The sequence below is a fragment of the Neoarius graeffei genome, chromosome 14 (assembly GCF_027579695.1).
Source record: "Neoarius graeffei isolate fNeoGra1 chromosome 14, fNeoGra1.pri, whole genome shotgun sequence".
Taxonomy (NCBI): domain Eukaryota; kingdom Metazoa; phylum Chordata; class Actinopteri; order Siluriformes; family Ariidae; genus Neoarius; species Neoarius graeffei.
The window spans coordinates 69,487,260-69,515,130 of record NC_083582.1 but is presented as its reverse complement, the minus strand read 5'-3'; the positions used below and the strand labels follow the sequence as shown (position 1 = coordinate 69,515,130).

The window sequence follows — 27,871 nt, the reverse complement described above, 5'->3', positions numbered from 1 at the left end:
ATTAAATAACAAAAGCAGAAGTATCTGAATGCTTATTTACCCTCACTATACAGTAGAACATGCTGGTTGTGGAGTGTGAGCAAAACCATGGACTTCAGGCAACAGGATGCCATCATCACTTGGCCTTGTTTTGCTCAAGATATTTATCACAGCTGTAACAAAGCTCTTCCTCAAGGAAATACCTAATATATTGCGTTGTTGTTGTTGTTGTTTTACTCTTCCCCTGTAGATCCCAAGACGGTAAATAAGTGGAGCTTCTTTCTGTGTCAGAAAAATGCTCTCTGAAGTCAAAAGCAAAGAATCTATATAGATCCACGTCACGACAGTATCATGAATTATAGTTTTTAATGATATGTCTTTTGCAATTATATGATCATTTTAAAATCAGAAATATGCTTCAACGTCACTGCACCATCATAGCCCTGTTTAAATAGCTGAAAGAGTTGTGACAGAGTTGTGTATAATCTCGGGTGAGTGGTGATTTTAGCTGTGTTCTGCCTTGTTTACATGTGGTCTCAAGGATACATGAGGGAAACAATATTTCATTGCAAATATTACCATCCATCCATTATCTGCAGCCGCTTATCCTGTTCTACAGGGTCGCAGGCAAGCTGGATCCTATCCCAGCGGACTATGGGCGAGAGGCGGGGTACACCCTGGACAAGTCGCCAGGTCATCGCAGGACTGACACAACCGTTCACACTCACATTCACACCTACGGTCAATTTACGGTCACCAGTTAACCTAACCTGCATGTCTTTGGACTGTGGGGGAAACCGGAGCACCCGGAGGAAACCCACGCGGACACGGGGAGAACATGCAAACTCCACACAGAAAGGCCCTCACCAGCCACGGGGCTCGAACCCAGAACCTTCTAGCTGTGAGGTGACAGCGCTAACCACTACACCACCGTGCCGCCCCCTGCAAATATTACAGAAAGTTTAAAATGAATTGAGAATATTTAATTTCCATGGTGCTGAAATGCAGCATTTATTTATTTATTTATAAGTCCCCTTCAGGCCTTTCGGCCAGCGGGGGATAATAAAAATTGTGAAGGAAGTTGATTTCAGAAAGCAAGGACACTTTGATATGTCCTATGATATGTGAATTGACTTTTTGCCGCATGCATGTGTGTTTGCCATTCAGGTTTTTTGTCTCTCAAAGCTTTCAGCGAGTTTTTATACCAAATACACTACCGTTCAAAAGTTTGGGGTCACCCAGACAATTTTGTGTTTTCCGTGAAAAGTCACACTTTTGTTTCCCACCATAAGTTGTAAAACGAATAGAAAATATAGTCAAGACATTTTTCTGGCCATTTTGAGCATTTAATCGACCCCACAAATGTGATGCTCCAGAAACTCAATCTGCTCAAAGGAAGGTCAGTTTTATAGCTTCTCTAAAGAGCTCAACTGTTTTCAGCTGTGCTAACATGATTGTACAAGGGTTTTCTAATCATCCATTAGCCTTCTGAGGCAATGAGCAAACACATTGTACCATTAGAACACTGGAGTGAGAGTTGCTGGAAATGGGCCTCTATACACCTATGGAGATATTGCACCAAAAACCAGACATTTGCAGCTAGAATAGTCATTTAGCACATTAGCAATGTATAGAGTGGATTTCTGATTAGTTTAAAGTGATCTTCATTGAAAAGAATAGTGCTTTACTTTCAAAAATAAGGACATTTCAAAGTGATCCCAAACTTTTGAATGGTAGTGTAGATACAGGTGGTCTCTTTTGACCACTTGGATTTCGCTTGAACACCAAATGATAAAGGTCCTTCCCAGCAAGTATTAAACTCATTTTGAAATGAGTTTTAAAAAGGGCAATTTCAAATCAATGGACCTCCTGTCTGCTGCCTCGGTTTTATATCCGGTGTGTGTGTGTGTATATATGTGCAGCCCACATTGCAAGCTACTATGGAGTTCTGCTTCATCTGACACACTCCCTCCTTTCCCTTACAGGACTTCTTAATGGAAACATTTATCATGTTCAAAGACCTCATCGGGAAGAACGTCTACCCCACTGACTGGGTCATCATGAACACGATGCAGAACAAGTAAGTGCAGCTTGCGTCCAGCGTCAGACCTCTGTGTTTTCTGGTTCGACATCGCTGCTCTCATGCGAGTTTTGTTTACAGGATCGGGGGGCAAAGGCTTTTGATGGAAACAATGCAGGAAGTCCTAGGAACGATGATTATAATTTCTGTATTGCACAGGCTTTATGGAAGCGTAAATGTGAACTTCTGCTGAAGTGAAACAGGATGTAATCAAGCTACAGAACTGCGGAATGGCTGTATAATTTAAAGAAATGAAAGCTCATGGGGGCATGACAGATGTAAGAATTAAAAGAAAAACTTGTAATAATTCTTCCAAGATTGAGCATCACTCACCCCCTCCACCCGTTGCTTAGAAACAGCTCTCAGAAGTGGCCAAATGTTTTTGTTTCCCCTCCATGCTTTATATATATATATATATATATATATATATATATATATATATATATATCCCCCGTAGATGCTAATGGCAGGGGCACTCACGGCCTCCACACCAGCTCTGAGATATGCAGTGGCTGCACCAAACAATGGCATGAATTATAAATACCTCACATTTTAATCTCCAACCTTGATGATGCTGCGTGCTCACACTTTTGTCTGTTTTGTTTTATTAATCTCTCTCTCTCTCTCTCTCTTTGTCTTTCTTGTTGGGCTTTGTGGTTGTCGAGAGCCGGAAGAACACAAGGGAAGTGGTTCTCATGTGTTTTCACTGTGGGTTTTTTTTTTTTTTACAAACTCGGGCTTTGTGAAGTGACACAAGTAGGTTTTGAGTATCCTGTGTGTTGTTTTCATATTGTTGTGTCCAGCGGGGCGTACTGTGTTTCTCTAATACACTGCTTTGGTTCTATAATTAGGCATGCAATCAGTAGCTGATGTCAGAGGTGCCAATATCTTTGGTGTAGCCATAGAATTTACGTTTTTTGACACAATACTGCGGCATTCCAGGTGACACCTGAAAACTGTGCTTTTCCGTGTCCTTCATGGAAGCAGTGGTTGGAACAAACCTGAATAATTCTCAACCTACGGAAAAGCCGGTCCACTGAAGGGGAAAGGACACAGAACACCAAAGATAGTTTTGCTGACTTTCTCTGAGCCAGTAGAAAGCAATTAAAAGACACTTCATGTCTTAAAGTAATGATGGATGTCGTTTCCATTTAATTAGTTCAGTGGTTCTTGACATAATATGGATTACTACAGTTGTGGAACAGGGCTGTTTACTGTGTATTTAGCTCATCTGGCCGACAGGTGATGAGTTTATGCTATCATGTGTTGTCCGTCTGGCGTCATCCACATTTCATGAAAATCGCTGCTTCTCTCGCAATTCTTCACTGAGTTGTATTCTTTTTGGCAAGAAGGTAGGTCTGCCTGGGGTGCATATGGCTTCTACCCAAATTTGTGTAATTGCAATTAATAATGAAGATATGGAGTAATGAATCAATCCCTAACGAGCAGTTTCCACACAAATCACTGCTTCTCCTTCAATTCTTCACTGATGTTTATTCCTTCGCGCATGAAGGTAGGGATACCTAGGGTGCATATAAGTTCTACCCAGATTTGCTTAATTACAATTATTAATGAAGTTATGGACTAATTAATCCTTAATGAGCAATTCAACAAAAATCGCTTCTTCTCGGTCAATTCCTCGCCGTTTTGGATTCTTTCTGGCAAATACTAGTGCATCTCAAAAAATTAGAATATTGTGAAAAAGTTCTATATTTTCCATCAGTTATTTAAGAAAGGTGAAAATGTTATATATATAATAGACTCATTACACATAAACTAAAATGTTTCAAGCATTTTTCTATTTTAATTTTAATCAGTATGGCATACAGTACAAAAACATAAAAAAAAAACCATCTCAAAATATTAGAATATTTCATTTCGAGTTTGAGTAAAACAGTATGAACACAGTGCATCTCTCGGTCTAGTTCAGTACACACAACCACAATCATGGGGAAGACTGCTGACTTGACTGTTGTCCAGAAGATGATCACTGATGCCCTCCACAAGGAGGGTAAGCCACAAAAGGTCATTGCTGAAAAGGGTGGCTGGAAAAGGTGCACAAGCAACAGGGATGGCCGCAGTCTTGAGAGGATTGTCAAGAAAAGTTGATTCAAGAACTTGGGAGAGCTTCACAAGGAGTGGACTGAGGCTGGTGTCAGTGTATCAAGACCCATCACGAACAGACATTTTCAAGAAAGGGGATACAACTTTCGCATTCCTAATATCAAGCTACTCCTGAGCCAGAGACAATGTCAGAAGTGTCTTATCTGCGCTAAGGAGAGAAAGAATTGACTGTTGCTCGGTGGTCCGAAGTCCTCTTTTCAGATGAAAGTACATTTTGCATTTAATTTGGAAATCACGGTTCTAGAGTCTGGAGGAAGAGTGGAGAGGCACAGAATCCAAGGTGTTTGAAGCCCAGTGTGAAGTTTCCACAGTCTGTGATGGTTTGGGGTGCCATGTCATCTGCTGGTGTTGGTCCACTGTATTTTATCAAGTCCAAAGTCAACACAGCCATCTACCAGGAGATTTTAGAGCACTTCATGCTTCCATCTGCTGACGAGCTTTTTAGAAATGCTGATTTACTTTTCCAGCAGGACTTGGCACCTACCCACAGTGCCAAAACTACTACCAAATGGTTTGCTGACCATGATATTACTGTGTTTGATTGGCCAGCCAACTTGCCTGACCTGAACCCCATAGAGAATCTATGGGGTATTGTCAAGAGGAAGATGAGAAACACCCGACCCAAAAATACAGATACGCTGAAGGCCACTATCAAAGCAACCTGGGCTTCAATAACACCTCAGCAGTGCCACAGACTGATCACCTCCATGCCACACCGCATTGATACAGTAATTCATGGTAAAGGAGCCCCAACCAAGTATTGAGTGTATAAATGAATATATTTTTCAGAAGTTGGACATTTCTGTATTGTAAATCCTTTTTTTGATTGATCTTGGGGAATATTCTAATAATTTGAGATACTGGATTTCTGATTTTCATGAGCTATAAGCCATAATCATCAAAATTAAAACCAAAAAGGCTTTAAATATTTCACTTTACATGTAATGAATATAGAATATATGAAAGTTTACCTTTTTGAATTAAATTATGAAAATAAAAGGAACTTTTTCATGGTATTCTAATTTTTTGAAATGCACTAGTAGGTCGGTATTCCTAGGGTGGATATTGCTTCTATATATAGCTTGTATATAGCTTGCAACATTTATTGCGCAAGGTGGCCCACTTTAGATCGTTCCTTCTGGACTTGGGGCCGGAGTGAGCTACACCCTCGTTGACGGTCTCGTTATTATTTACTGTTTAATCTCAAACGCATTAAGAAGGCAAGAAATTGCATTAATTAACTTTTGACGAGGCACACCTGTTAATTGAAAAACATTCCAGGTGACTACCTCATGAAACTGGTTAAGATAACGCCAATAGTGTGCCAAACGTCATCATGGGAAACGCTGGCTACTTTGAAGAATCTAAAATAATAAACACTTTTGTTTTGTTTTAAACAATATATCATTTAAATCTTGTGTATATTAAAAAGGAATTGGATTGCCCATGTGTTGGAGTACCACAAGTAAAAGAGGATAATTCATTATACGTGAAAATAAATAAATCAATCAAAAAATAAATATTCCAATGTGTTTGTCACCAAAATTGATAACATGCAGGTGGAAAATATTTTATGTTGATGCCCAGGATTCTAGAAAATATCATCTTTAATGAACATGTAACAATTATTCCACGAAATCGAATCGTACATGAGCTGATAGCCGAGGAGGCGCGTAGCACCGAGTCGGCTGTAAGCCATGTACAACGAGATTGAATGGAATAACTATTTTATTCTGTCCATATTCACTGGATTTTGAAAAACAGAGCGTTTTTATTTTTCGCAGATTTGATAAATAAAAACTTGATACAAAACGTCCGACAAAATAATTTCCGCTTGGAATGTAAACAAATCGGCGAAATGACAGGAGCAATTTGTGAAAAAAGCAGTGTCAGCTTGGTGGTGTTTAGATTTTGAACTCATGACCTTCCGATCGTTCGTCCAACATCTTAACCACCGAGTTCCCACTGCACTCTATGCATAAAAGGGTGAATACTGTATATACACTCACTGTCCACTTTCACGTGGCAGCAGCAGAATGCAGAAAATTGTGCAGATACACGTCAATGTTCAGCTGATGCCTCAATTAATGTTCACATCCAACATCAGAACAGGGAAAATATGATCTCAGTGACTTTGCAGCATGGTTCTTGGCGCCAGATGTGCAGGTTTGAGTATTTCAGAAACTGCTGATCTCATGGGATTTTCACACCCAGCCATCTCTAGTTTGCAAAAAAACATAAGCATCCAGTGAAGAGCAGTTTAATTAGTGGCATAGAGGTCAAAGGAGAATGTTCAGACTAGTTCAAGCTGTCAGGAAAGCTACGGTAACTTAACCACTCATTACATCTGCGGCGAGCAGAAAACCATCTCTGAATATACAAATCGCCAACGTGTCTATTGTTTCTAGACATGAAAGTCCATTTACTCTTCATTCCAAATAATGTGTTAATTTGCAGTTCCATCTCTAGCCTGGAAGGAATTGTCAAGTGACTCAGCAGTCTGAAGAGTCAGGGACAGAATAACCTGGAGATGTTTATCCAGAAACATCTCCTACTTGTGGGCATGACATGACATCCTCTACTTCAGTCATGATTGCTGCGACGCTTCACTGTTCCACCATCTGTATGCAGACATTAATGCTGGACAGATCTGTTCTGGGAGTTATTTTCTTTCTTTCTTCCCCCCCCCCCCCCCCCCCCCAAAAAAAAAAAAATCATTGCTCAGAGACATCCTTCACACTGAAGACTTTGGTTTGGTGGTGATAATAAGATGAAAATGCAATAATCGGTGTATCAGGTGGGCTTTTGCAGTTAATGGATTTGGAGTTGGCAATCTCCAGTTTGGCAGTTAGCATCTGATCACTTATCTTCCACCAGAGACCACGTGTTTAACTGGGTCGCTGTATGTGTTATTTCTACATGAGTGATGATGGTGATTAGTTTAGAAATTGGTGGGGCATTACTAAACAAGTGGAAAAGCTCATGAGAAGCACCTGCTATCACATCTTAATCACATCTTCACCACCAGGCCATTCTCGGCTCTCCACGTGAAGATCATCTCCAAGTGAAGAAAAAACTCTCAGAAAAGAACTACGATTCCTTACATGGTCCTATTAACACCTGGAATTTGTCATTAATCACCCAGCTGGCTTTCTCTGCAAACAACACTTCAGTCCCAAGTCAATAACCTTGCTTTTCAGTTCATCTCAGAGATGCAACTTCTTCCACTGCTCTTGGTCCACTTGGTCTTAATCAGTGCCTGAAATACACTTCTTTCCCTTCCATCTTCTCTAAGTGGATTGATTTGTTGTTGGCAGCCAGGAATGTCCATTTCCATGCCCATTTCTATTTCTTTTTTTTTTTTGTACTTTCCCCTCCCTCTTAGAGCAGTGGCTGAAAGATGACCGCTTGTAATGGACGGTGAAGGGCAGCCATTGAGGCGGTCAGTAAACATTTATGCGAAATGTAAATTTGAAACTCAATTTTCTAAAGTAAGCTCAAGGTCTGTGTAATGCTTCCTTTCAGAGATAGGCCTACTTTTTCACAGGGAAGAATTTGTAATTTTGTTACAGCTCTAGTTGTGGAGTTTTTGCTGTATTTTTTTTTTCCTGTATTGGAAGGTTGGATAAAAATTAGCTCAAATAGCTTTGGTGAGACTTTCTCTCATGCCTTTCTCATCCTGAGACTTTTACTATTACAGTGTAACCACTGTCGTATTGTAAAAATGTATATATATCAGTGGTCGAAATACTTTTTTCCAGTGTTCTGCAATATTGCAGAATGTCAATTTTGTTCTGCAGTTTGGAAATATTTTCTGCAAATGCACAAGCCTCCATACTACACCCTTCTCAACCTAATAATGCCTACATTTACATCATATCTAGCTTTACAACTCATAGCATTAGTGTAATTCTTTATTCTCTCACTATTTTTAATTTCAGTCTTCACAGATCCTTCTCTGCAGCAAAGTTATCATTCCATGATACCTCCACAGGTCTTTCATCCCCCTCGCCCTGACACTACGGGCTACTAGAACTTGAAGTATACCAACTAATTCATAAATGTACTAGTTATTACACCCACACATTATCCTTCCACACAACATACTAATAAATGTATCACCACAATAAAAAATAGAACACAACTGTTCTTCAAGAAACAAAACATTAATTTTTCATGTTACACGTCATGTTACGTTTTGTCAAGATGAAGTTTCGAGCTTGAACAATAGATTGTTGCCCAGAATGTATTTCATTCACAGTGTTGGCATCTGCAACCTGTAGTTTTAAATTGAAAGCAAGGTTTCAATTCTACACTCTGTTACATCTTACGATGATGCAAAGAATTGATGCCATTAAGGAATAAAACCCAACTGGCAAATGGAAAGACGTTTGGGTTCATTGTGTTTGCCTGGCTTCTAAAGTGCAAGGTCATGAACTAAACTGAGAACTACTGCAGGGGCTTCACTGCTCTAAACTAACAACAGAGAACTGGGTACAAACTAATCATGGCAGAACTGAGAGCTACAGAACTGAACCTATGAGCTTTGTTTTACAGGGCAACTGTTTTACTTTGTGCTAGTCTGCACCACAGGCAAGACAACACTAGTAAAAAAAAAAAAAATATATATATATATATATATAACATGTACACAAAACATGTACAACCCCGATTCCAAAAAAGTTGGGACAAAGTACAAATTGTAAATAAAAACGGAATGCAATGATGTGGAAGTTTCAAAATTCCATATTTTATTCAGAATAGAACATAGATGACATATCAAATGTTTAAACTGAGAAAATGTATCATTTAAAGAGAAAAATTAGGTGATTTTAAATTTCATGACAACAACACATCTCAAAAAAGTTGGGACAAGGCCATGTTTACCACTGTGAGACATCCCCTTTTCTCTTTACAACAGTCTGTAAACGTCTGGGGACTGAGGAGACAAGTTGCTCAAGTTTAGGAATAGGAATGTTAACCCATTCTTGTCTAATGTAGGATTCTAGTTGCTCAACTGTCTTAGGTCTTTTTTGTCGTATCTTCCGTTTTATGATGCGCCAAATGTTTTCTATGGGTGAAAGATCTGGACTGCAGGCTGGCCAGTTCAGTACCCGGACCCTTCTTCTACGCAGCCATGATGCTGTAATTGATGCGGTATGTGGTTTGGCATTGTCATGTTGGAAAATACAAGGTCTTCCCTGAAAGAGACGTCGTCTGGATGGGAGTATATGTTGCTCTAGAACCTGGATATACCTTTCAGCATTGATGGTGTCTTTCCAGATGTGTAAGCTGCCCATGCCACACGCACTAATGCAACCCCATACCATCAGAGATGCAGGCTTCTGAACTGAGCGCTGATAACAACTTGGGTCGTCCTTCTCCTCTTTAGTCCGAATGACACGGCGTCCCTGATTTCCATAAAAAACTTCAAATTTTGATTCGTCTGACCACAGAACAGTTTTCCACTTTGCCACAGTCCATTTTAAATGAGCCTTGGCCCAGAGAAGACGTCTGCGCTTCTGGACCATGTTTAGATACGGCTTCTTCTTTGAACTATAGAGTTTTAGCTGGCAACGGCGGATGGCACGGTGAATTGTGTTCACAGATAATGTTCTCTGGAAATATTCCTGAGCCCATTTTGTGATTTCCAATACAGAAGCATGCCTGTATGTGATGCAGTGCCGTCTAAGGGCCCGAAGATCACGGGCACCCAGTATGATTTTCCGGCCTTGACCCTTACGCACAGAGATTCTTCCAGATTCTCTGAATCTTTTGATGATATTATGCACTGTAGATGATGATATGTTCAAACTCTTTGCAATTTTACACTGTCGAACTCCTTTCTGATATTGCTCCGCTATTTGTCGGTGCAGAATTAGGGGGATTGGTGATCCTCTTCCCATCTTTACTTCTGAGAGCCGCTGCCACTCCAAGATGCTCTTTTTATACCCAGTCATGTTATTGACCTATTGCCAATTGACCTAATGAGTTGCAATTTGGTCCTCCAGCTGTCCCTTTTTTGTACCTTTAACTTTTCCAGCCTCTTATTGCCCCTGTCCCAACTTTTTTGAGATGTGTTGCTGTCATGAAATTTCAAATGAGCCAATATTTGGCATGAAATTTCAAAATGTCTCACTTTCAACATTTGATATGTTGTCTATGTTCTATTATGAATACAATATCAGTTTTTGAGATTTGTAAATTATTGCATTCCATTTTTATTTACAATTTGTACTTTGTCCCAACTTTTTTGGAATCGGGGTTGTATTAGTGTAGCTTGGTATGAGAAAACAAAATATTCAAAAGTATCTAAATAAAGGTAAAATACTGTAAAGGTAAATTACTGTAAAGGTATACTAAAGGTAATAGTAAAGGTAAAAAAATAAAGGTAAAATACCGAATAAAGGTAAAATACTGTTGCTGTTTTCAAAAGGGATATAATATCAGTATAATTTTGCATGATTCAACAATACAATATATACAAACCTATACAATTCACCAATATATATGTATGCAAGATAAGAACTAGTCAGAGTCTTCGCTTTCTGAACCAGATCCTGTCTTCATTGTCGTCCCCCTCATGGATGCGCGATCTGTCACTGTTGTTGTTGGAGTCACGCTGGCTGCCGGTTTTGCCGAGATACGACAAAATCGTCCTTGTTTTCTTGGCGTTTTTGTCGGACTCTTGCCCCGAAGAAACAATCCTCTTCTTGGGAGCCATGTTTGTTGTGCTGCATTGAATTCTGGGAGATGCATGGCGGAAACTGCCGAACACTGCCGAGGTAGTTGTCGGGTCCTCCCGGCGGGTATTAAAAGTGATGAAATCTTATATCGGAAAATGGCAACTGCCCTTATTTGGTTGTCGTCGCCATTACGTAATATTGCTCAACTTTTACCTGGAAAACACCATCAGGTTCGCGCGGCGCAGGTTTCAGTTTATTTACAGCACCGCTAGTTTGCTAAATTGAGAACCACTGTATCCCGAGCCGGATTTTTTCATTCTGCAAAATTGCAGGTTGTTTAATTTTTCTTCTGCAATCTTGAAAATCATTCTGCAAAATGCAGACTGCAGACGGGTATTTCGAACACTGTGTATGTTATTTACCAGCTGGGAGGTCCGTATCATGAAATACCATGACTGAGGTCTTGAAAGTACTGAGCGAGGCCCTCTGGACCGAGTTCAGTATTCAAGGCCGAGGTCACGGTATTTCACCATATGGACCGACCTTAAGCTGGTAAATAATATATTTATTTTTTTCTTTACCAGATTCTAGCAGAAAACGAGGGCGCCCGAAAGGGAAAACCGAGCTGAGCCGCCATTTTGAATCCTCATTCACGGCTGTAATGCAAATTGCTTCCTCCTCGGTATACAAGTGCACTTCCATGGCAGGAAAAAAAAAAAAACTACATTTTGCCACCTATGTAGTTCCCTATTTATACAAAATTGAGTCATTCAGGCTTTAGCCATGTTTTTGCTTGGTGTTAGCAACAGTTACAGGTTTTTAGCTTTCTCCTGAAATGTTTTCTTTTATTTCTTCTTCCTCAGGGTAGTAAAACCCGCTTTCACTGTGAAGACTGTCATCGCTATCCATGATGTAAAATTAATGCTGTTATGCTGAGAAATGCTGGCAAAAATTCATAAGATTTTTGATAATCTTATAAATAAATCTTATAAAAAAAAAGATAAATGTTGACAAAAAAATGTTACTATGTTTGTTGTTGTTGTGAACGAGCGAGTTGCCAGAGGTCCATAACCGGGGTCCGTATCATAGGATACGGACCCTCTCGCCAGCCAATCAGAGCGAAGGATTTGATGAAAACCGCACTGGGGGGAAAAAAAAATGCTTTTATCATCCTCCGCTGGCTGAAAGGCCCGAAGAGGGATTATGTCATGGCGATTTCTGTCCGTCCGTCCCGGGAAGTATGCTCACCTTCTGAAATCAATTCCTCTCTCAATTTTTGGAGGAATTTCACGAAACTTAGAAGGATTCTTTGTTATATGTCGTTAATACACATATTGTAATTTCGTTAAATTGGGTCACATTTTGCCAGAGTTACAGCGCTTGATTAACAAAATTATACTTTGACAATTTCATGAGTGTGCGTTTTCCTTCTGAAATCAACTCCGTTCACAATTTTTGGAGGAATTTCACAAAACTTGGTAAAAGGCCTTGTTATATGTCGGTAGTACACATATTGTTATTTTGTTCAATTCAGTCGCATTTTACCAGAGTTACATCCCTTGATTAACAAACTTGTACTTTGACAATTTCACGAAGGTGTGCTCGCATTCTGACATCAACTCCTCTCACAATTTTTGGACGAATTTCTCGAAGCTTGGCAAAAGGCCTTGTTATATGACGGTAATATGCATACTGCGATTTAATTTCGTTTGTGAAAATTTTACCAGAGTTTTGACCCTTGATTAAATAACTTGTACTTTGACAATTTCATGAGGGTGTACGTTCTTCTGAACTCAACTCCTCTCATAATTTGTGGAGGAATTTCACCAAACTTGGCAAGAGGCTTTGTTATATGACAGTTTGAAATTTCGTTTAATTTGGTCAGATTTTACCAGAGTTATGCCCTTGATTATTAACAAACTTGTACTTTGGCAATTTCATCAAGGTGTGCTTGCTTTCTGAAATCAGCTTCCCTCACAATTTTCATTATCCCCCGTTGGCTGAAAGGCCCGAAGGGGGATTATGTCGTGGCTATGTCTGTCCGTCCATCCCAGGAAGGGTACTCACCTTCTGAAATCAATTCCTCTCAATTTTTGGAGGAATTTAATGAAACTTGACAGGATTCTTTGTTATATGTCAGTAATACGCATATTCTAATTTCGTTCAGTTCAGTCATATTTTACCAGAGTTATGGCAGAGTTGCCAGCGGGGGATATTGTGCTCTCAGGGCACTCTTGTTTAAGTTTGATTTGTACACAATGGTGAGAAAAAACTCCTTAAAATGACAAAAACAATGAGAGAAACCAGACTCAAAAATAAACTGGTTCTCTGAGCATATTGTGAGTCCTGGGATATGCTATATCATATAGCTCTGTATCTAAAGAATGTATTAACACAGCAACTTGCTTTGGATTTAGAGTGTGAGTTTTAACTAAGTAGTTGTTCTGTTTTCTCAGTACAGAGAAACGTTCATATTGAATTGAGAAAGCTAAGAGCCTTTTTGCTATGCAAAGAACCCTTGACGAACCATTTTATCTGTTTCAGCCCAGTGTGATTTGCATACATCTTTATGCTGTTAACAGAATACGAGGCTACATTCACACAGCAGGCAAACATGGCCCTGTAGAATTATACCAGGTGGGTGGAGCACAGAAGCACGGCAGGCCAGAACTGAGTTCTCAATAACTTTTGTTTTAGCTTTTCAGCTTTTATATTCACTCATATATATATATATACATACATATATATATATATATATATATATATATATATATATATATATATATATACACACACACACACACACACACACACGTGTTCTGGTCGGGAGAGCTCCCTTCTTCCACTCTCCCTCTCCTCTTATAGGGCACAGTCACTGGGGAAGACACACAAACACAGGTTAATTCCCATCAGGTGCAGTGATTCTGCCACTTACCTTCCCTGACTCTGCCCTCCCTTCACAGACCGCTGCTTGACCATGCCCCCGCTGCCACATACCCCCACCGCCCAACTCAGGCCGGGCAGCCGTCCGTCCTGCAGTCGACCCCCCATCCCCGATGGGAGAGAAAGTCTGCCACGACCATCTGTGCCCCCGGCCTGTGGCCCACCTCGAACTTAAACGGCTGGAGCACCAGATACCAACGGGTGATCCGCGCGTTGGCATCCTTCATGCGGTGGAGCCACTGCAAGGGTGCGTGGTCCGACCAGAGGGTGAAAGGGCGCCCCAGCAGGTAGTAGCAGAGGGCGAGGACCGCCCACTTGATGGCAAGGCATTCCTTCTCTATGGTGCTGTACCTGCCCTCACACACCGACAGCTTGCGGCTGATGTACAGCACTGGATGGTCCTCCCCCTACACCACCTGGGAAAGAACAGCCCCCAGCCCTCTGTCCGATGCATCTGTCTGCAAAACAAAGGGGAGAGAAAAGTCAGGGGAGTGTAATAGTGGCCCCTCGCACAGTGCAGCCTTTACCTTAGAGAAAGCCCGCTGGCATTGCTCCGTCCACTGGACCGGATCTGGTGCCCTCTTTTTAGTGAGATCAGTCAGCAGGCTGGTGACGTCCGAATAATTAGGTATGGACCCTTTTCAGTCACGTGACCTTCGTAAACGCGACCGCCATTTTGGACATGTAGTGGACTAAGGCTCGAATCAGTTTGAATGCGAGGAAGGTGACAAACGAAAAGCATAAAAGAAAAAGGAGCGAGATGCAGAAAACACCTTCACTATCCAGCGACGTAGGGCATTTAGAGGGTGAGCAGAGGGAGAGGTATTTGCAAAAATTGAGGTTAGCAGGCTTAGAGAACGACGTTTACCTGCTTCCACCAGGATTGTTCACTGACGTACGGAAGTACACGAAGCCCTCGTCTTTACCTGACTTCGGCCCACATGATCTGTATACCTATGTCGTTAAAAACCCATCGCCATACACATACACGCCAACGTCCGAGGCTCCGGAGCGCACTCCGGCTTGCTCCCGGAGTGCTCCGGCCAAGGTTACGGAGCGCACTCCGGCTTGCTCCAGCCGAGGTTACAGAGCGCGCTCCAGCTTGCTCCAGGAGTGCTCCGGCCGAGGTTACGGAGCACGCTCCGGTTTGCTCCAGGAGTGCTCTGGCCGAGGTTACGGAGCGCGCTCCGGAGCAAGCCGGAGCGCGCTGCTTAATTTGAGGGGAACCTCGGCCGGAGTACTCCGGGAGCAAGCCGGCGCGTGCTGCTTTATTTGAGGGGAACCTCGGCCAGAGCACTCCGGGAGCAAGCCGGCGCGCGCTGCTTAATTTGAGGGGAACCTCGGCCGGAGCACTCCGGGAGCAAGCCGGCGCGCGCTGCTTAATTTGAGGGGAACCTCAGCCGGATCATAACTACAGTAAACTAGTAAATACAGTAAAGGAAAAACTTGAGACTGAAAGGTTTTAACAGTCATCCAAATGACTGAACGTAAACATTGCTACAGTAACATACCAGCTACTTGTTGACATTAGCTAGTCAACAATAGCTGCTACAGAAGAACAGAGGTTACAATGGGTTATTTTAGCCTATTTGGTTACACACTCGCCGCCACAGAATGTTAACAGCAATGTAATGCCTTTTCTTGCTAATTTTATACATCTTACCTCCAACAAAGTGGTCACTACACAAGCGCTGGTATGCCGAGGGCTGCCAATCTTTCCTGTTTATGGCCGCTATCCATCTTCTCCGTCGGGATCCGATAAAATGATAACCCTTGCCTTGTTTGTTGATGGTTACTACATCCAGGTGCACAACAATATAGTGGCATGATGGAAGTCTTGCTGAAAGTAAAAACTTTCTTTGCTGCCGTTCCTCAGTGCTGGCTGTGGTAAACTACTGGTAGTACACGTCCAAAATGGCGGCTGCGTTTGTCGTGACGTCACGTGAAAAGGGTCCATAAACCTACGATAGTAGCCAGCCAGCCCCAGGAACTGTCTCGCCCCCTTTTTGGTCTTGGGGCTCAGGCAGGCCGCAATCGCTGCTGTCTTATTGATTTGGGGACGCACCTGCCCATTGCCCAAGTGGAAACCCAGATACCGTACTTCCACCCGCCCAACCGCACACTTCTTTGGGTTGGCTGTGCGCCCCGCTTGCCTCAGTGATCTAAGGACGGCCCTCAGGTGTTCTAGGTGCCGTGGCCAGTCATTACTATAAATAATAATGTCGTCCAGGTATGCAGCTGTATAGGTGGCATGGGGGCGGAGGACCCTATCCATAAGCTGCTGGAATGTAGCGGGCGCCCCAAACAGCCCAAAAGGAAGTGTGACGAACTGGTGTAAGCCAAACGGTGTGGAAAAGGCCGTTTTCTCTCGGGATAGCGGAGTCAAGGGGATCTCCCAATATCCCTTTGTCAAATCCAGTGTCGAATAAAAGTGAGCCGTGCCTAGTCGATCGAGCAACTCATCAATACGAGGCATTGGGTACGCGTCAAATTTAGACACCGTGTTGACTTTTCTATAGTCCACACAGAACCGGACTGACCCGTCAGCCTTGGGAACCAAGACCACCGGGCTGCTCCAGCCACTGTGGGACTCCTCGACGATGCCCATTTCAAGCATGGCCTTGAGTTCTTCCCGAACCACTTTTTCTTGTGTTCGGGCAGTCTGTAAGGGCGGCTGCGCACTACCACCCCTGGGGGTGTCTCAATGTGGTGTTCTATGAGGTGGGTGCGGCCGGGCAGGGGCGAGAACACGTCAGAAAATTCTGTTTGCAACTGGGCTACCTCCGTGAGCTGGGTCGGGGAGAGGTGGTCTCCACAGGGGACCGGAGCGGTGGGCAATGTCAATTTTCCCTTTTGAACCTCCGGCCCCAGCTCCGCCTTCTCTGGAACCACCGACACCAATGCCACAGGGACCTCCTCGTTCCAAAGTTTAACAGATTGAGGTGGTAAATCTGTAACGCCCCACCCCTGTCCATTCGCCTCACCTCATAGTCGACGTCCCTGACTCGCCGTGTGACCTCAAAGGGTCCTTGCCACCTGGCAATTAATTTGGAGCTCGACGTGGGCAACAGCACGAGTACTTTATCTCCCGGTGTGAACTCCCTAAGGTGTATGCCCCTGTCGTACAGACGGACTTGACGTTCTTGGGCCTGCCGCAAATTCTCCTGGGTTAAGTGTGTGAGGGTGTGGAGTTTGGCGTGCAGGTCGATAATGTACTGAATTTCATTTTTACTTGTTGAAGGTCCCTCCTCCCAATTTTCCCGCAGCACATCTAGAATGCCACGCAGCTGATGCCCATATAATAATTCGAACAGGGAGAACCCCGTGGAGGCTTGTGGGACCTCTCACACTGCGAATAACAGGGGCTCGAGCCATTTATCCCAGTTGCGTGTGTCCTCACTCACAAATTTTTTAATTATGGTTTTGAGGGTGCGTTTGTGGGTGATAAACGCTGGTGCGGATAGGCTTAATTCCCAGTAACCCATAGAGTTCGCGCAGTGTGCGTGGCATAAACACAGTGCCTTGATCAGTCAGAATCTCTTTGGGGATTCCGACTCGGGAGATGACGCGGAAGAGCGCTTCCGCAATACTGCGTGCTGAGATGTTGCGAAGAGGCACTGCTTCCGGGTATCACGTTGCGTAGTCCACCAAAACTAAAATAAAGCGATACCCTCATGCTGACCGATCTCATGGCCCGACGAGATCCATCCCAATTCTTTCGAACGGGGTCTCGATTAATGGCAGGGGCGCAAAGGCACTTTTGGAATGGCCGTTGGATTTACTAACTGGCATTCGCGGCATGCCGTACACCACCTACGGACATTGCCGTGAATCCCTGGCCAATAGAACCGGGCCATTATTCGGGCTAGTGTCTTATCCTGCCCTAAGTGTCCGGCCATGGGATTAAAGTGAGCCGCCTGGAATATAGATTCCCAGCGGCTCTTTGGGATTAAAAGCTGTGTGATCTGCTCCTTCGTCTGAGTGTCCTGCGTCACTCGGTATAATCTATCCCTCATAATGGAGAAATAGGGGAAGGACGGGGTGACGTTTGGCTGGAGCGTTTGACCATCGATTACTCTCACTTGGTCAAACGCATGCTGCAGAGTCTCGTCTCACAACTGTTCTAACGGGAAATCCGCAAGGGATTCCCCGAGAGAAGGAGGAGGAGCCTGCGGCTCCTCGCTCTGATGCGGTGATGACGTAGACGGCTCTGTGACAGCTGCTCCCACCAAAGCCACACCGGGACCTCCCCCTGCTGAACTACAGCAGGACCCACTCTTCACTAAATGTGTCATTAATTCCCCGAATCCCGGCCAATCAGTCCCCAAAATTATCGAGTGGGTGAGGCGAGGATTAACCGCCGCCGGTACTCTAAATTTCTCCCCTCGAAATAGAATGTGGACCGACACTAAAGGGTAGTTGTGAACATCCCCGTGCACACACAACACCTTCGCCAATTGTGCTCTCCCCAATGCCTCGGCTTTGGTGGATTGAGGTCTGATTACAGCCGGAGTCCACCAAAGCCTGATGCGTATCCCCTTGGATATTCACTGGTATGCGATATGCTCCGGCCCGATCGAGGGCGGTCCCTGGCTCATCGGGGATCCTGACCACTGCGCCCACCTCCATCGCCGAGCACTGATGCTGGAGGTGCCCCGGCTCCCCGCAGCGCCAGCAAACCGGCCCAGGCTCGCTCTCTCTGCACCGGTGTTCCAGAGATCACTCACCTGAGGGGGGAAGATACAGACACGGAAGTAGGAAACGGTAGGACACCGTGGGTGCGGCGGGCCGGCTGGGGTGGAGCCGGCCCCCGCCTCCGCGGTGGGGGAATGGGGCGAGGACGAGGAACAGAAGGGGAGAGAGGGAGGGGAGGGGAGAAGGGGAGAGACACTGTCCTGCCGTCGGAACGGCCGCCATATGGTCCTCCGCCAGCTCGATGGCCTGATCCAGCGACGCCGGGCGATGGCACTGGACCCACTCCGCGGTTCCTTCCAGAAGTCGAGCGACGAATTGCTCCAGTGCCACCAGATCGATGATTCCCTCGGCGTCGCGGTTGTCAGCCCTCAGCCACCTCCAGCAGGTGTCCCGGAATTGCTGGCTGAACGCGAATGACCGGCCGACCTCCTCCAGGCACAGCGTGCAGAAGCGCTGCCGCTGCTGCTCCGGGGTGCGACCCACGTGCTGGAGGACAGCTCTGCGGAGGTCCGCGTAGACCAGCCGGCTTTCGGCGGCGAGCTGTAGCGCGGCCAGCTGCGCCTCACCCATTAGCAGGGGGAGGAAGTGCGCCGCGCGCTGTTCCACTGGCCAACCCCACGCCTCGGCTGCCTGCTCGAAAAGAGTGAGGAAGGCTTTGGGGTCGTCCTGCGGACCCATCTTCATTAGGGTGAGGTGGGGCGGGTCCGCCGCGGTGGTGATCGGGGCTGACGCAAGCAGGTGCCAGAACGCCCGGCAATCTTCCTGTTGCGCTAGCACCAGGGCTTCAAAGCGCTGTTCTTGTTCCTTCCGGAGGGCGATCAGTGCCTGGTGCTGGCTCTGTTGGGCTGTGGCGAGGGCATGTGGCCTCCATGTGGCCGTTCCCTTCTGCACTATCCCGGGTTTCGGCACCACTGTAGAAAGCTTTTCAGCTTTTATATTCACTCATATATATATATATATATATATATATATATATATATATATATATATATATATATATATACACACACACACACACACACGTACACGTGTTCTGGTCGGGAGAGCTCCCTTCCTCTGCGCTCCCTCTCCTCTTATAGGGCGCGGTCACTGGGGAAGACACACAAACACAGGTTAATTCCCGTCAGGTGCAGTGATTCTGCCACTTACCTTCCCTGACTCCGCCCTCCCTTCACAGACCGCCGCTTGACCACGCCCCCACTGCCACAGGCCCAAATCTGATCTTTTTCTTCACGTGACAGATTTGTTGAATGGTTGCATGAACAGCAAAAAACAAAAAAAAAAACCATTGAATTTGATATTTTCACTTCTGATTTTGGACACTTTTTCTCTTTTATGTAGGACTGAAATCTGATACATGTCCAGTACGACCTCTGTATGAACATGGAGATCGGAGTTCATGCGACTTGTGTTAACCCAACTCGACATTCTTCATAACTTCACACTACTGTGAAGGAAAGATGGAGGATAACAGCGAAGGAGGATTTCAGTGGTGGGATAGTGTGGTAACAGACCTAATAAACATTTGGGGTGATGTTGCTGTGCACGCAAAATTAGACAGCCACTCTGTGTTTGAAGAGATCTCAAAAGAAATGGAAATGCACACGGCCATTCGCTGGAGTGCCAAAGGAAAGTTATTGTAAAATGTTAAAACCATAATGTAAAGGACACGAACTAGAGATGTGGCAGTGGCCAAATAACGTGCCCTATTTTGTGTGAACGCAGCTTGAGACGTGTACTACATTGTTAAATGTGTTAAGAAGCCAAGAAGCCTTTATTTGTCACATGTACACTCAAGCATACAGTGAAATTTAACCTGTCTGAAGCAGTGACCACACACAAGTGAGCAATGAGCGCACACACGCACCCAGAGCAGTGAGCAGCTGTGCTACAGCGTCTGGGGAGCAGTTGGGGGTAGGTGCCTTACTCAAGGGCACTTCAGCTCAACCTCAGGCCATGGCTGCCACGTGTTAACCTAACTCTTTGAACTATGAAGGAAACCAGCGCACCCGAGGGAAATTCATGCAGACACGGGGAGAACATTTGAACTCCACACAGAAAGGCCTTCGTCAGCCGCTGGGCTCGAACCCAGGACCTTCTTGTTGTGAGGCGACAGTGCTAACCACTACACCACCGTGCTGCCCATTGGGCATCTAATCATCATCGCCATATAGAGAAGTCATGGCCTAATGCTTAGAGAAGCAGCTTTGGGACCAAAAGATCACCAGTTCAATTCCCTGGACCAGCAGGAATGGCTGAAGAGCTCTTGAGAAAGGTACCTAACCCCCAACTGCTCCTCAGGCTGCTCTGGGTATGTTGTACGTCGCTCTGGATAAGAGCGTCGGCTAAATGCCATTAATGCAATATTAGGGTCTTCCCTAAATCGTTGGCACAAAATTGGAAGTCTAGAGTGTTTTTGCATGAAGATTTCCCGTCACTCAATCTCAGCGGCCCCAAACGTGCTCCAGTATGACAATGCCACTGCGCACAAAGCAAAATCCAAAAAGGCATGATCATCAGGAGCAATTCCTGATCTCACGAATGCTCTTGTGGCTGAATGAGCACAAATTCCCACAGCCACATTCCAAAATCTAAAAAGCCTTTCCAGAAGATTTGGCGGTTATTGTAACAACAAAAAGGAGACTGAATCTGGACTGGGATATTCAACAAAGACATAGCTGTGATTGGTCCATCGTCAACATACTTTTGTTCCTTTAGTGTTTAGAGCTGGAAATATCCATATTTGTATTTAATTCTGGAATGGGTTGTTATTTCCTTCTTTTATGAACCTTGTTACTATACAGAAACACTGGAAATCCCAGGAAAAAGTGCAGAGGTAGAAATGTTGGCACTGTTATTCATGATGAAGTCTGCCTCTGACAGTTCCTCAACCTCAGCTACATCACTCAAGTTCACTGGTCTTAACTCATGAACACAGTTCTTATTTTTTTAGCTCATCCAGTCGCAGGACAGGCCGGATGAGCTGATGCGATCATCCGTCATTGTCGTCCATCCACAATTTGTAAAAATCGCTACTCCTCCGAAAGGACTGATCGGATTTTGATCAAACTCTCATACGATGTTCCCCAGGTGGGTGTGCATCAAAATTGTCAAGATGGTGACGCCACCTGTCATATTTACAGTATGATTTTATGGGCATCTTGGCCAGTATGAGCTACAGCCTCATCTATGATGAACTTGGTTGGTTCTATTTTCCAAAACATAAATAAACTAGTATCTTAATTTAAACCACCATGACTCTTATCTGACAGTTTCTAAAAATGAATGCTGTAAATAAATGTGGTCATTGTTTGTCCTGTGAGCTTCATGTCTGACTCCAAACCCCCATTCCTGTATTCCTTGAGATCACATGGTCCTGAGCCGTATCTCTAGTCTCAATTATGGGTTGTTTTACAATCAGGGTACAAAGTTTGTGTCACAGGGGTCCAAAATTCAAATTGATTCAAACTGGTTCTTGTACCAGTTTTTAAGTGAAGGACAAGTTAAAGAACAGATTTCAGGTAATTTTTTGACATGTGTATGGTAGTTTTGTGTAATCTGCTATAAGATAAAGAAGATTCAGGGTGTATTCAGACCAGGATAGTTCGATAGTTCACTTGCTTTGGTCCGAACCAAATGTTTTTTTTTTTTTTTCATTTTGGTGCGGTTCGCTTTCACACTGTACATTTTAGTAAGCGGACCAAAATCTGTCAACAAAGCCACGCGCCCTGAGGTCGTTCAGCTATTGGTCAGAGACGACACGCGCACAAAGCGTTAAGTTCAAAAGTAGTCACGGAGGATAGTGCTGATGAGCACACATCATGTTGTGACAGTTCTGGCTCTTCACGCAAGTCGCTAGTACCGCCACTTTTTGAAAGAATGTCCCCGATTTTAATGTAGGTCTGACGGAGTTTCTTCACTTTTAGCCGACATTGTTCTGGGGAGCGCGTGAACCCCTTCTCCTTCATTTTCTCACTAAATACAGCAAACACGTCGGCATTTTTGTGTGTTCTCTCCAAAAGCTCAGATATGTGGACATCTGCCCATATATCCACAAGGGTACGCGTTTCTTCCTTGGCCCACATTTGCCCCCTACTCATTTTTTATACTCTGTAGTCTAGCCTGATTGACTGAACGACTGTAGTAAGGTTCCCTTGACAACCGAAACAGTGTTTGCACTTTGCGGTGGAGTGTCAAGACTCTGTTTCCCATAATGCTCGACAAACGACAGAAGCTCCCGAGGTACAAAAAAGCAAAACTGTCGGATTAGGTCCGGTCTGCTTTCACACCTCCAAAAGATCCGCACCAGGGTTCCTTTAGTCTGGACCGAGTCCGACCTTGCAGCTCGGTCTCAGTCCGCTTGTTTGGTCTGGACCAGAGTTTGGTGGTTTGTATTCAGACCAACCCAAAAGGTCCGGACCAAGGGAAATTTGGTTCGTTTGGTCGTTTGGTCCGGACCAAACAACGTAGGTGTGAATACGCCCTAAGTGTAGCTTTAAGCAGGGCTGGGAAAAACAAATGAAGTGATTCTCGGAGAGGGCTTTTTTTTTTTTTTGACAATTCAGAATCCACGACTTCCATAGTGCTTTTAAATGTAAGGCTGTAAGCTTTGTGTTAGTTGTCTCTAATATTTATGTCCCAATATCTTGACCACATTTTAGGATGAAAATAATCATTTTAGATATGTTATTTTATATTGAAAAATTAGCTGTCTCGGAGAGGACGTTTTTTTGACACAATTACATACTAATTTGATCGAAATAGTCTGAAAACTTACTGGCATTCAACATTAAAACTTGACTGTTTCCAATGATATGGAACCAAATATGTGTTTTATGGTATAAAGAATGATTTAAGTGCATCCCTTTTGGAGCTACCTGTGGTCAAAAAAGCACTTTTTCTAAATGACACGAGTAGTTTTGCTAAATATGACATATATTGCCATACATTCACTAAAAATAACGTTATCACCAAATTTTGTTTTTGCATAGTAAATAGAGCTATCACAGGGCTACAATAAACAACCAAGTTTATTTAGTCAAGCCTTTTGATATTGAAGATAATAAGCGTTAAATGTGATTTTTAGCTTGCCTACCCTGATTGTAAAACAACCCTTATCGCTTATGAACCTTTCTGGCAAGCTGTAAAAGGAGCATGCCCTGCGCGTTTCTGTATTTATATCTGTTGAGAAAACATGACGTCTTCGTTCTGAATAATGTCTTCATATTCTGTTACATCCTCAACATACTTTATAAATACAGAGAGATTTTGATTTTTCTTATCTTTCTTGCCACTGTCCATGCTGGATGCTAGAAGACGCCAGATGATGCATCATCTGAACCAACTGAATGATGTGCTCAGTTTTTAGGCCACTGTAATACACACTCATCTGGCTGTAGCCCAGCAGCGCAGGAGGGATGTACTCTGTTAGCTGGTGGCTGCATGCTGGTAGACTGTTACATCACGTGGGGCTTTTGTGTTGCAAGAAGACCAGTTCTGTCAGCACGGCTCTGAGTCATCGTGTCCTGTTCATTTTTTTTAGACCTCAGAATAAAAGCTTGTCTTCCGAGGTGCTAAATTAACTCTGACTCGCCATACATTTTCATCCACCCGCTCATGTTCAGTCTGCCTGTTTATTCTTGTTCTCGCCTTCAAAATGCAGGTGGCATGTCCATCTATTCATTCACACACTACCGCCTCGATCTTTTTCTCTCTTTCTGTCTGTCATCATCCCTCTGTGTTCTGGTTTGCCCATAATAGAGTCTCTGTGATCTGGTTGGAGGCTTTGCGCATGTAGGGATTTGTGTTTCTCTTGAGGTTTTGCAGCCCATCCAAAACACACTTAGAGAAGTTGGGTTGTGTTCATATGACCACCGTGTATGTGTGTGTGTGTGTAAATGCCCATGAGGTAGGACTTGCCTGGAGGCTGATGTGACTCCATGCACTAAGGCCAGTGAAGGAAAATTATTTTGTGCGTGGGTCTTCTTAATGTGAAGCAAACAAGTGAAAATATTATCATCACGAGAAGATAAACTTCATATCTTTGTACAGCCGTGTAATGGTCTTTATATTGTATTGTAGACATAAACAAAAATAATATGCAACTTAAAGGGAGACTGCCTTTCAGATTTTTCAAGTGTAGGTCATAAAAAGAATTTTCCCCGACACCCAATTATTTTTGTTTAATGGACCTAAAGCTACTGAATTTGAATCACAGACTTCCAATTTTATTAGTTTTTTTTAAAATAGAACAATTATTGAATTTAAGGCCACGTGGCTCTAAATTCTCCGCTATTTTTTCCTGCTTCACCATGACCCGATTCAAGATACTACGTCATGCATCATGTGCTGGGCTTTTCTTGTTCGCGCAAGGCATTGTGGGATACAAATTTGAAACAGGAGAGAAAACTGGAGGACGTGAGTGTGTGAATGAAATGTGAAAGACTGACTACAGTGACAGAAAGAAAGCGAGAGGAAATATGTTATTTACCAGCTGGGAGGTCCGTATGGTGAAATACCGTGACTGAGGTCTTGAAAGTACTGAGCGAGGCCCTCTGGGTCGAGGTCAGTATTCAAGGCCGAGGTCACAGTATTTCACCATACGGACCGACCTTAAGCTGGTAAATAATGTATTTTTTTTCTTTACCAAGTCCTAACAGAAAACGAGAGCGCCCGAAAGGGAAAACCGAGCCACGCCGCCATTTTGAATTCTCATTCATGGCTGTAATGCAAATTGCTTCCTCCTCGGTATACAAGTGCACTTCCATGGCAGGGAAAAAAAACTACATTTTGCCGCCTATATAGTCCCCTATTTATACAAATAGGAGTCATTCAGGATTCAGCCATGTTTTTGCTTGGCATTAGCAAGTTAGGGGTTTTTAGCTTTCTCCTGCAATGATTTCTTTTATTTCTTCTTCCTCAGGGTAGTAAAACTCGCTTTCGCTGTGAAGACTGTCGTTATCGCTGTCCATGATGTAAAATTAATGCTATTCTCCTGAGAAATGCTGGAAAAAATTTATAAGATTTTTGATAATCTTATAAATAAATCTTATAAATATTGACAAAAAAAATTCTACTATGTTTTTTGTTGTTGTGAACGAGCGAGTCGCCAGAGGTCCGTAACCGGGGTCCGTACCTTAGGATACGGACCCGCTCGGCAGCCAATCAGAGCGCAGGATTTGATGGAAACCACACCGCGACAAAAGAAAAGCCGTTATGTTATATACGAAGGAAAGGAAACGCAGGACCAAACTAATAAATATCGGCGCTCAGCGAGCACCTCGGTGTGATCAGCTGTTCGTTTAGCGACAGAATGATGGAACTGTCAGTGCACGCTCAAAGGTAAACCTGCGTATGCGCACACACACACACGGACTTCCTCTGTCTGCTTGACTGCACGAAGCGAGCGATTTCATTCACATTATTTGCCTTAATCCCTTCAAATTAAATAACTTCCCAGCCACAGAACGGCCTGATATTTTGTAAGATATTACAGAAATAAGCCTATATCACAATAACCAAATTTCAGACGGAACTAAATTTCACAGATTTTATGAAATCGAAACGCCGTATCGCTTTAATCAAAAGAATTTGTGTTGAACCAGTTTGCCATTTTGACAGCGCACATCCAGTCCTATGAAAAATGCAACTTTCAACACGAGAAGATTAACTTCATGTCTTCAAGCCAGCGTGTGATTTTCTTTTTATCATATCGACACATTCACAAACAAAAAGTACCCAAATTTATCAAAACAATTAATTGATTTCCTCATGAGTGACATGTTGGGATTCATGTAATGGTTTTGAATCTCCGTGTCCTGAATGTCGTTTGTATGGAAAAAAATATGAGTGACCTATTTCCCAGTAAAATACTCTCTCAGGGGACTTGTGAGGGCCACCCAGAGGTCTCAGCCAGGCCAGCTTTCGTCACCTTGATGACAGCTGGTGAGTGTGTGTGAGAGAGAGACAGAGAGAGACTAAATGTAATAGCCCAGTCATGCACTTCATCCCAAAGCTTGTTTAAGTGTGTATGTAGACCTTTGTGAATTTTTTCCAAATCATGTAACAGCAAGTGAAATTTATGTCCCAACTCCCATTTGGCCTTATTTTAAAGAGTCCACTTTGTATAACCTTCATTCATGTATTATTAATGCTTCATCTCCTTTCTGATAGCGTGTTGTCCCTCATAAAGTCTCGTAGGGGGAGGTGATGATGTGTCCAGGGATTTATTCTCATGTTCTCAGCATTTTCTGCCGCTTATGAAACTTTCATATCCATCACGTTTCCCGGCTCTTTCTCTCCATTATTGCTCACGGGAGTGACCTTTCTCCAAAGCAAGGCTGTGCTTGACGAAAATGGGGTGATTTCATTTGCACACGTTGACATTTCTCTGTATAACTAGCTGCCAGGTGATGCAGGGTTATTGTACTCCTGAGTGCCGTGAAATTTGCGGTAGGTAGTGTGTCTGTGCCTGTACACACTCGCACATTTGTGGGCCGCAATACAAAGCTGTGTGCTTTGTGACTATAAAAGCGATGCCCTCTGACATGCTTCATGCCTCAAGAGGTGCACTCGTCCAATTTTTTTGTTTTGCTTTGTTTCTTTTGTTCTCTTTTCAATCTTTCCAAGTGATTGCACACTTAAATGGATATTTTTGAAAACAGTTTTCAATGTCAAAAAACAAAACAAAAAAACCCTCCTGTCCACACGTCGTTTTAGTAAATATCTCCGTCTGCATGAAAACACAAAAACAAGTTTAAATTGCTCTCGTGAGCACACCAGCAGAGTGATGTAGTAAGTCATAAACTGCTACGCCAAACATCTCAAGCATAACTTTAAAGGAACAGTCCACCGTACTTCCGTAATGAAATATGCTCTTATCTGAATTGAGACGAGCTGCTCCGTACCTCTCCGAGCTTCGCGCGACCTCCCAGTCAGTCAGACGCAGTCAGACGCGCTGTCACTCCTGTTAGCAATGTAGCTAGGCTCAGTATGGCCAACGGTATTTTTTGGGGCTGTAGTTAGATGCGACCAAACTCTTCCATGTTTTTCCTGTTTACATAGGTTTATATGACCAGTGATATGAAACAAGTTCAGTTACACAAATTGAAACGTAGCGATTTTCTATGCCATGGAAAGTCCGCACTATAATGACAGGCGTACTAACACCTTCTGCGCGCTTCGGCAGCGCATTGACAGGAAAAACGCGGAAGAGTTTGGTCGCATCTAATTACAGCCCCAAAAAATACCATTGCCCATACTGAGCCTAGCTACATTGCTAACAGGAGTGACAGCGCGTCTGACTGACTGGGAGGTCGCGCAAACTTGGAGAGGTACGGAGCAGCTCGTCTCAATTCAGATAAGA

At 43.7% G+C, this 27,871-nt stretch overlaps 1 protein-coding gene across 1 annotated transcript in view; it reads left to right on the top strand.

Annotated features, from left to right (window-relative positions):
- Positions 1-27,871, top strand: part of dock1 (dedicator of cytokinesis 1) — a 742,670-nt gene that overhangs the window by 497,768 nt on the left and 217,031 nt on the right. Inside the window, exon 29 of the mRNA XM_060940282.1 lies at positions 1,965-2,059. Coding sequence (XP_060796265.1) covers positions 1,965-2,059 — 95 coding nt within the window. The remainder of the gene's footprint in view (positions 1-1,964; positions 2,060-27,871) is intronic.